Source organism: Nymphalis io, chromosome 25 (assembly GCF_905147045.1).
Source record: "Nymphalis io chromosome 25, ilAglIoxx1.1, whole genome shotgun sequence".
Classification (NCBI taxonomy): domain Eukaryota; kingdom Metazoa; phylum Arthropoda; class Insecta; order Lepidoptera; family Nymphalidae; genus Nymphalis; species Nymphalis io.
The window spans coordinates 9,016,384-9,027,886 of record NC_065912.1 but is presented as its reverse complement, the minus strand read 5'-3'; the positions used below and the strand labels follow the sequence as shown (position 1 = coordinate 9,027,886).

The window sequence follows — 11,503 nt, the reverse complement described above, 5'->3', positions numbered from 1 at the left end:
TAAATAATCCGCTATGCGTCCACACTAAAAAAGCGATTTAAATAAATACTTGGCGCAATCATATTACTCAAAATATATAACCTAATACTATATTTCCACAATAACATATTATACGGTCTCAACTTATTCCTACCAAAAGTTGATTCATTAAGAACGTAACGTAAGGCAATTATGCCGCTAACTCAAATAAAACTCGTCACGTGAGTTAATTACCTTTGCTATCGTAATTTTTGTGAATCCATTTTTCGCACTAATATTATTTGTTGACCGTCAACAAATAATATTAGTGCGAAAAATGTTGGGCGAAGATAATGGTTTTGAGTACTAAGAACTCGGTCAATTCAAAATTGAAATTGTTTTATTTCACTAGTAATTTGTTGTCAACATTTTAATTACGTGACGCCTAACAAAATAAAATAGCTATTGTATACAAAAAACTTTTTGCATTCATATTCATATAATATAATATTTATAATGTGATGCTTTTACGAATGATGTAATAAATTATTATAAGTAGAAGATTTGTCAAAAAACCTTTTTAACCTCTATTTAACTGTCTATCTAATGTATCTACTGTTGGTTGTCCAAAATGGAATAAATAAATAAATAATAACCAACTAGGAACTGTTAACTGTTAGACCCAAGTCTAATAAAATTATTACATACTCTGTACTCTGAGAAAATGAATTATAAAATATATACGAATTTAGGTAAACTCTCGATAAGCAATTGAATTTTTAATGCGATATAATTGACTGCTCTAATTTCTGTCGGAATTTGTAGTTTACAATAGTACAATGTCAATTTCTATTACAATTGTTTTAATAATAGTAGACGAATATTATACAAAATTGTAATCCTAAAGATAAAAAAAGACTATCTATGTATAAATGACCTGGTAATCAAGTAAGATTCATTAATAATTGACAATGAAACAAATACGAGACTGTAATAAGAGTTATAAATTTGTAATTATTTAATTATACTTTCTTTGAAAGTATTATACATTTAAATACTATAAAAGCGTTATGTATTGGTATTTGGAGTTACTGAGTGCTGAAGAGCGCCATCTATTAGTACAACTAAATTAGACCAACGAATATATTTAATAGCATACGATTTTAAAAGATTCACGTAAATTATTATTTTAAAAAAACTACTTTTTTTGTTTATATATGTACTATTGTATATATATATTAGGTCACAAATCCATAAACAATTTTATGCTTGATTCCGAACTTTACTCCCACCCGTCATTGCGCATCTCTACGCCCGACCATAGACAACGTGTTTTGACAAAGTTTTGACCGAGTTAAAAATGACGAGCCTCACATTTATTTAGATAAAAATTAAAATCTAGTGATTTTTCTAATATGACCGTGTGGCGAAAACTCGACGATGAGGACTGCTACGCTGTCGGTGAGTACTGTAATAAGTTAATAGAAATTTTAAGAAAGAAAACTTGTAGTTTCTTGTACAGTAATTTACTGGTCCGTATTTCCCTCCCGCTGAGTGCGATAAATATAAACACTGTCTCACTCCGGTAGCTAACAACAATAATTTTGCCACTGATAGTTCGTTTAAATCATATTATTAAAATAACGTCCTTTGACCACTCCCTCGATAAATTTACTATAGTTTGAGATAAGTACTCATTAATTTTTTGATGTCAAGTTCAGTTGATGACGTCTTGATGTATTTTTTTTAATCAAATCATATCAATATTATTGTTTATTTATAGAGTAATATTTTACATTATCTGTCTCACTTTTCTAATACAACATTTTTCTCATAGAAATTAAATGATATAAGTAACCAACATGAGTTAAAAAAAAGATTATGGTAAGTGTAATATCTGTGCAATAAATATAATATGTTTTGCTAGCGCTGAGGATAACATAAGCTTACTGAATAACTCATATCAATGTTTGTTTATCTTTTTTTTTTATCATAAGATACAATAGTTTTGTTAAATTGATTATTATTTAAGTGCAACTGATAATGTTATTTAAAATTAATTCAATTTTAGCAAAATGTTGCATATATTCGATCGTTCAGAAAAAGGTTTATTATATGATGTTGAATTGTCGGTTTTAAAAACTTTCTCACCCGGTACTTTTATCTACATTCTGGACTCTTGATAACTTTACATATTATTAATCTCGGGAAATGTTGTTTTAAAAGTGCTTGTTTTTAAGATAATTTTTACTTTGTTTTTTTTTTTTTTATTTAAATTCTAGGTGTTTTCACTTGTTGTTTTTAATGTGTTCAATATTATGTAAATTGTCTGCTCGGTTCTTTATATTTTCGATTCATCTTCACAACTTTTTCCGTTTTTTAGGTCTTATAGACTTGTTCTTGTTCACAATCTAGATAGTCTGACTATACTAAGATGTAGTCAGCTTTAAAGGTGTAGGTGCTGGAAAAGTATGGCACCATATTCCTCTTAGCTTATATAAATATATCATAAAGCATTTGTAATACAAAACAATATCGCCTGAGTAAAAATTTTATGTAAAATTTAATAAGTCTGGCCTAATATTAATAATCGTTTCATTGGTAGTTATTTTTAGTTTTGATATTTAAAAAAAAAAGAGTTAATTATAATTCATTGGTATGCATATTTTAATTAAATATAATAGACTCGGAAAGCAAAGTGAAGCAAATCTTTTATGTTGTATCATGTACAATATCCAGTGATATCAAAATATTATTAAAATAAAATTATGTGATTCATGTTTCTATTAAACTCTTCAAGCATGTAAACATAGTTATATTTAATTATGTCAAAGGAGGATATTATTACATTTATTTTTAATTGTAAGTACCAATTTTCACTGGCCATTCTTAAGGGAAACTGACCGCTTGCATAGCTATTGCTAGCTCGTCTGGGTAGGTACCACCCACTCATTACATGTTTTACCGTCAGCAATACTTAATATGGTTGTGTTCCGATTTGCAGATGAGTGAGCCAATGTAACTATATGCACAAGGGACGTAAAATCTTAGTTCCTACTAGTTGGTGGCGTATCTAAATTTATTTCAGCATCACTATCTAGGCAGTGGTTAAAGTAAAAAGTTTTTCAGTAGTAGCCTGGAGTCTGGAAGTTGTTATGCTTATATTCCAGTGCCCGTACAGAGTGTGCTTGTTATATTACAGTGCTATGTATAGTTCACATTTTTTTTGTTTATTGTTCCAATGATAACTTCACCATCCATAATGATTATCACAGATTATTTAGATCTCGAACAGTGATCTCATGCCAATTCAAGATGAAAGTTGTTTATGTATCTTTACTCCTACTGTTGTTACTTGATATTCTATATATTATAAATATAAAGATTATATGCCTGACTTTGAGTTGAAAAAATAATAATTATAAAGCAATATGATGACTTAACATATAACTTCAGACCATAAAGACGGCATGCATTTAACTTATTTTTATGAAGAATCAATGAAGTAAGATTCGAATTCCGGGCAAGAACGAGGCAAGCACCATTTTTCATTTCCTTCATTTGTGTTTATAATTCATCTCGAGCTTGGTTAAGAAAAATCTGCATGTGTCTGATGAAACCACTAACCTGTATAGGAATTGCGTATTGATATAAATTTCAAGCCGCTTGGCCCAGTAGTGGGACATTTTTATGCTTTTATTTTATTTGTTTAGTAATTTAATGATGTTCATATTAAGTTAAAAATTAATATATTATAGGTAGGAAGACTGCCAATGGGCCATCTGATGTTAAGTGGTCACCACCACCAATAGACATGAGCAATGTAAGAAAAAATTACCATCGCTTAATAAGAAACAAAGAACTAATATTAGTCCCTTGTCCTTCGTACTTGGTCACTCACCCTTCAAATCGAAACACAACAGTACTTAGTATTGCTGTTTGACGGTAGTATATGAAATGAGTGGGTGGTGCCTACCAATCTTTGTCTGCCAAATAAATATTGTTGGAATTAAATTGTATGATCACAGTGAAACTAGAAAGTACAGTAGCAGTTACATAATTTAATCAAACGCCTGCATAAATTATCTAGAACTGTTCAACCATTAGACTTGATTTATTAGTGTAATAATTGTTACATACAAAACCAGTAATTAACACAGCTTCGGTTCATTTACTTTTATATTATCTAATTTATATTGTGTTTATTCGTTGGTAATATTTTGACGAGCCGGTTGGCGTGGTTGGTAGAACACTTGCCTTTCACGCCGAAGGTTGTGGGCTCGATTCCCACCCAGGACAGACATTTGTGTGCATGAACATGTCTGTTTGTTCTGAGTCTGGGTGAAATTATCTATATAAGTATGTATTTACAAAAAGAAAAGTAGTATATGTAGTATATCAGTTGTCTGGTTTCCATAGCACAAGCTTTGTACAAGCTTAATTTGGGATCAGATGGCCGTGTGTGAAAAATGTCCCAGGATATTATTATTATTATTATTTATTAAATTATAAAGATAGTTGATTTTTGTATACACTTTTATTTAAAATATTATTTTTTTTTAAATGACTTACCGTCAAATGTTTAATTGGACGAAATTTTGCGTACATTTCTTATGGGAACGTAAGTGAGCCAAGGAATTTTCGAAATTCATCTCCTAATTTGGATGTAAGTTTATACGATACTGTATGTGTACTTAGGATTATATTTTTGTGTAGCTTTTGTGAAAATTCGTAACCTAAGAAGATGAAACTTAATACAAAGTTTTGTATATAAGTTCGTAATTTTTAAAGTTAATCGGTTTTTGGGTTCTGTTTATGAGTAAAAAATATTCTATTACATAGATTACAGTGTGTTTGACAATTCATCACCAAGTTGGTGAAAATGGTGGTTTCTGAGTATTGTTATCGATGGGATATCCAATGGGGCACCCGGCTAGTTTAGACTTATAAGTATATTTTAATATAAACGTACGCGACGATTAGCATTTCAAAACAAAATCTACGTTAAACTAAACTAGTTATTTGATAAGATATTTAATACCTATGCGGGCTTTGATAATAATCTTGTAACGCAGATGTTTCGAAAATTTAAATAAAATTTGCGTCACAACTCTCTTATACACCCGCATATAATTTTATAAACATAAGATGACGTTATAAGGTATAATTGAACAATGTGTTGTGACAGTCGCGCTTGGCTGGAGAGTAAGAAAGAATGATCGGCAGATGCGACACATCAAAAATTGTTATTTATATGAAGAATCGTAATTAAAAAAAAAAAAAAAAAACAAAATACATACAGACTAAAATAAATAATTTATATGGTTAAGTATATAGTATACGCACAAACTAGTGAGTACAACGGCTGCGGAAAGTCCAGATATATTGGAGTCGGTCTTGTTGCCTAGGCGAGAAGGTTCTCTTCAAAAAGTAAACTTTCAATCCGTAACAGCCTGTGAATGTGTCACTGCTGGGCTTAGGCCTCCTCTCCTCTTTTTTTGAGGAGAAGGTTTGGAGTTTATTCCACCACTCTGCTCCAATGCGGGTTGGTGGAATACACATACATGGCAAATATGGCACATACATGGCAGAATTTCAGTGAAATTAGACACATGCAGGATTCCTCACGATGTTTTCCTTCACCGTAAAGCACGAGATGAATTATAATCACAAATTAAGCACAGGAAAATTCAGTGGTGCTTGCCCGGGTTTGAAGCCACGATCATCGGTTAAGATTGACGCTTTCTTACCACTGGGCCATCTCGGCTCAAACAACTATAAAAGCGTAATCAATCAATTCAATCAAGTTTATTCAAGTAGACTCTTAGCACTTTAAATATTAATTTTAAAATTCATAAAATGTACCTAAGTAGTAAGTATAAGAAAGAATAACTGACTGATATACACTGGCCGCCAAAAAAATCGACCCACCCGTATTTTTTTACTTACAAAGTTGTTATCTTAACTATGCGACGACCTAGGTGGATTGTTTTACTTATGGGACATACATTTAACATTTTATTACCCACTTGATATTGATTTGGAGGAGTTGTAAGTTTTATTGAGGATATTTGGAATATTTTTAAAGTATTGATAAGAAAACGTTACTTTGTGCACAAAGTGCATGGTTAGTTTATTTCCAGTTCTTAACGCGGAGTCATCTCGGTTCGATGTTTATTATTGATTAAGTGTATGAAACTTTGTTAAAACAATAATTTTAATAAGTTTAAACATAAAAAATGGATACTACTGAAGCAGAAGCTGCTCAAGTCGTAGCTCTTATTCATGAGGGGTTAAGTCAGCGAAATGTGGCTAGAACACTAAAATTAAGTCGTTCAGCGGTGCGAAGAGTGTACAAACGCTACTTGGAGACTGGGGAGTATCGCCGGAGACCAGGATCTGGCAGGGGGCGTGTCACGAACCCGACCGATGACCGTTTTATTGGTTTGACGTCTTTAAGAAACCGACATCTTTCGGCTGTTGACGTTCAAGGTAGACTCCGAGAAAGTCGTGGAGTGTCTGTGAGTGAAAATACTGTAAGAAGAAGACTTCGAGAGCAAAACTTAACCCCTCACAAGCCAGCAACAGGACCAAAACTCACAGCATCCCATCGACAAGCAAGACTACAATTTGCTAGGCAGCACGTCGATTGGACACTGGACCAATGGGAGACAGTATTGTTCAGTGATGAAAGCCGAATGTCTCTAGTAGGCTCTGATGGACTACGTAACGTCATGCGAAGGCCAGGAGAACGCTACTCTCAGTGTTGCATTCGAGAAACAGTCCGATTTGGTGGAGGCTCTACAATGTTTTGGGGAGGTATTTCTTTGACGGAACGCACAGAGCTGGTTTTTTTCCGTAATCGTGCTGTTAATGCTGAAACTTACATAACGGAGCCTCATGTGATGCCTTACGCTGGATATATTGGGGATAATTTCCAACTTATGCACGACAACGCACGACCTCACGTCGCTAGAATTGTTAAAGACTATCTCAGGGAAGTCGAAATTCCAGTTATGCAGTGGCCAGCCAATAGTCCGGACTTAAACCCGATAGAGCACCTCTGGGACCAGCTAAAACGTACGGTTCGAGCACGAAATCCAATTCCAGAAACCCTGAATCAACTGGAAGCTGCCCTAACTGAAGAATGGCAACGGACCCCACAGGAAGACATTAAAAAGCTAATCAGGTCACTTAATAGGCGTATGCAGGCAGTGATTAGGTCAAGAGGAGGAAACACTCCCTATTAAAGTAAGATTTAGGCACCCAAATTTAAAAACAAACGGCATAATCGTTTTGTACACAAAAAAATAAAATTGCGTAAAATTTTGTGTTTTCGTGTTTTGTCACATATTTACCTAAAAACCTATTTTTTGCGCACTATTTCTGTTTTTGTACAATCCTACAATTGCATTTTTACATTATCAATCTTAAAAATATAAATATGTGGTAGTTTAAAACCATACGATAACTTTTTTACAAAAAATGTAGGTGGGTCGATTTTTTTGGAGGCCAGTGTATATACGCACCGTCCATACCGGGGCAAGTACCATGAAAATTTGCATATGGGTTCCTTTTATACATTAGATCAGCAGGATAGATTTTTGAAATTTTAACCCCTAAAGGGGATGAAACTTGGTATGGAAGTAGCGATGGAATTTGGTAATTGCTTGCGCATTTGCTAATGAAATTTGGTCAATTCTGAATTTTGACGCGAGGAAAAGCCGCGAATAAAGCGCTAGTACTCTTATATCACGTTAGGATGGTACCGCAAAGAACTGAAAAGAAACGTAAATAATCTACATACACGTAATACACGTAATACATAAGTATGCACGTAAATATATATATATTTTTATGAAAAGTCATACATATTTGGCGATATAGGTAAATAATATGTTAAGCGATAGATTAGAAGCCGTATCAGCGATTATCAAATAATAAATAATCAATAACCTATACCAATAACTTAAGTATTATTAGAACAAAGTTACACAGGCCGCCTGGCAATGAGAAATTCGCAGGAAATTTGACGCCTGGCGTATTGTCGTCTGAAATCATATTTTATTTATTATGTAAGTATCTATAGTATGTAAATGCATATATTTATAATGTGTATGTATATTATATTATTATATAATTATATATTTATGGAATATTTATTTATGTATCGTATATATACATATATATATTGTATCTATTTTTTTTTTTTTTATGTATTAAATAATTGTACACCCCTACCATCCTATCTCTCTCCTCTACCAAAGGTTGCCTGGAAGAGATATCGCTGTTTTAGCGATAAGGCCGCCTATTGTACATTTTTCTTTTCTTTGTTTTGTTTTACTCCTATTATTTTTGTCTATATTGGTGTGCAATAAAGAGTATATAAATAAATAAATAAATAAATCATAACATGAAGATTAATTGAAATCAAAATTAGAAGCTTTTATATACAAATGTTAACAGTCGAGGAGTTCCTTTATTTGTCAGTACTAGGTGTTTAATCAGGGCACTACTTATATATTATACTTCCCATAAAATTTCATCAGAACTGGAGCAATATTCTAATCCGTAGAATAAGTGGAAGTATACTAGGTAGGGCTCCGTGCAAGGCCGTCTGGGTAGGTACCACCCACTCATCAGATATTTTACCGCTAAACAGCAATACTCAGTATTATTGCATTCCGGTGAGTGAGCCTGTGTAACTACGGGCGCAATAACATCGTCGTTCCCAAGGTTGGAGGCGCATTGGCGATATAAGGAATATTTCATACATCGCCATTGGAGCAGCGTGGTGGAATAAACTCCAAACCTTCTCCTCAAAAAGAGGTGCGGAGGCCTTTAGCCCAGCAGTGGGACATTCACAGGCTGTTACGGTCATTGTCTTTGGGCGGTGGTGACCACTTAACATCAGGTGGCCCATTTGGCCGTCTGCTTCCTATAACATAAAAAAAATCATTGAGCACCTTAATCTGGAGCAATACTTGTCGTATAATGCATGCTTACCGTAAAAATGCATCAGAAACGAACTATTAAGCAAAATTTCGATACCGTGGAATAAGAAGAAGCGGTTCTATAAAATTCGCATCTTTATACAAAAAAATCTATTTTCTATTTGTTTAATACGAATCGATGCTAATAGATGTAATAAAGGCATAAATCAACATAATATGTATTATATATATGCATTTACGTCAGCGAAATATCACTCATAACGAGATCTCCTAAACTGAAACACTAAATATCCACACGATTGACTTGAAATTTGTCACAGTTACTTCTTCACTGACTTAGACGCTCACTAATGACGGATTTTATGCAAATCCTATCCAAAATATATTTTTCTAAATATATTTTATTGCATGTTAGTAGAAAATCAAAAGCCGAGATGGCCTGGTGGTTAGAACGCGTGAATCTTAACCGGTGATCTTGGGTTCAAACCCGGGCTAGCACCACTGAATTTTCATGTGCTTAATTTGTGTTTTTAATACATTTCGTGCTTGACGGTGAAGGAAAAAATCGTGAGGAAACCTGTATGTATCTAATTTCTTTAAAATTATGCTACATGTGTATTCTTCCAAGCTGCTTTGGAGCAGCGTGGTGGAATAAGTTCCAAACCTTCTCCTCAAAAGGGAGAGGAGGCTTTACCCCATCAGTGGGAGTTTAACAGGCTTTTACTGTACTGTAGTAGAAAATCAATTTAACAATTTTCGTAAAATACTCACATGAACCAACCGTAGCAAGTTTTACTGATTACAACTAAATTGTGACAACCGTTGCTTTGTTTTAAAACAACATACATACATATTCAGCGCGGAGAGTTTCCTGTCTTATTTCCTTATTGAAACAAACAGTATGACGCGGTGATGATATTTATTGTACTATGAATATTATTTTTATATGAAACAATCGCTCGAGTTGATCCTCTAGTTCATATATGATTACCATTCCATCGGATACCGTTTTCCAGCTAACATTTTGTATGTTTGTGTTCTGCTTTGAAGGGTAAGTGAGCCAGTGTAACTACAGTAGGGACTCGTAAGGGACATAACATATTCGTTCCCGACCTATTTTTTCGTTCCGTTCGACTATTTATTTCATAAAAAAAAGAAAACATCCTATCAAATCCACCAACATGACCTCTCTCATTAATAATACTATATATTTTGATTGTTATAATTTTTGTACTTTCTCGACGTTTGAGTCGGTTTTAATAAATACTCAGTCCCGGTTCCCTGGAAAAAGAGCATTTAAGTCCCCATCTAGTTTTTTTAAATTTTTTATTATCCTTTTTTATTTTTCACTATTACATAAAATTATAATGACAAGAGTAATTAAAGTAACTAAGTAGCTTTTACTTATATACATTAACATGAAACTTACTCTTTCTTACAAATTAATTAACCTTAATATATAATGTTATTAATGCGTTTGTTTGTTACACTTTCACGCCTCAACTATGGTCATCATGAAATTTCGCATATACGTTGTCAGCGGCATAGAAAAGGATATTGGGTAAGGTGACTCCCCACGCCGTAGCCGAGGACAAACTAGTCTAGAATAATTATTGCTTTTTTATAAAAAAATGAGCTAAATACAATTCAACACAACGTACAGCTGATTATGTTTTTGACGTGAATATCGTAATCAACAATGTTATACTAATTAACATAAAACAATGTATATTCGATAAGTCGAGATGGCCCAGTGAAGTCGAGATGGCCTAGTGGTAAGAACGCCTGAATCTTATCCGATGAACGTGAGTTCAAACCCGGGCAAGCACCTCTGAATTTTCATGTGTATTCCACCAACCCGCATTGGAGCCGCGTGGTGGAATAAGCTTCAAACCTTCTCCTCAAAAAGGGAGAGGAGGCCTTAGCCCAGCAGTGGGACATTTACAGGCTGTTACTTACTTTACTTACTTTTAATGTATATTTATTTTTATTCAATTAATGTTTGAAAACCCTTGTAAAACTTTGGTAGCCTATCTGGTTAAACCTTTGGACGTGTGAAAAGGAAGTTTGAAGTCTGCTAGAGAATTATTTTAGCTTTGAGGCCGCTGTCAGATCAAAATATGTTTGTGTTTTGAAATAAAGTTTGTATATAAATAAAATTTATAAGGTTCCCTGGGTATGGTCGAAAAACTCCAACCGAAAATAGATTCGATAGAAGTGGGGAAATCGATTATAATAATAATTGTAACTCGTCTGACGTCACGTCTGGTTATTGTCGCTCTCATATCTAGAGTTCATTTCCAATCTCTAAAAATGTATACAATATACATAGAAATGCAATACTTACGTAGTTTTAAAATAATTGAAAAGTGCTTTCATTTATTATATAAATTATTATATAGCATATTGTGGCTTATTAGTAAAAATAAATCAAAAACTACTGAGATTCTTGCCGGTTCTTTTTCGTAGAATTCTCATTCCGAACCGGTGGTATCGCTTGACGATTCATAAGTATTTGTATTTGAATTAATATATTTTGATTTACGAGTAACTTTGTAGATTTGCCGAACGAAGTCGGGAAGAGCAGCTAG

At 33.3% G+C, this 11,503-nt stretch overlaps 1 protein-coding gene across 5 annotated transcripts in view; it reads left to right on the top strand.

Moving 5' to 3' along the window:
• Positions 1–1,271: 1,271 nt before the first annotated feature.
• The window catches only part of LOC126778072 (dedicator of cytokinesis protein 1), a 56,007-nt gene continuing 45,775 nt past the window's right edge, over positions 1,272–11,503 (top strand). For all 5 annotated transcript variants that reach the window (XM_050501424.1, XM_050501422.1, XM_050501425.1 and 2 more), the window contains exon 1: positions 1,272–1,419. In XM_050501424.1, coding sequence (XP_050357381.1) covers positions 1,374–1,419 — 46 coding nt within the window. In that variant the 5' untranslated portion in view covers positions 1,272–1,373. The remainder of the gene's footprint in view (positions 1,420–11,503) is intronic.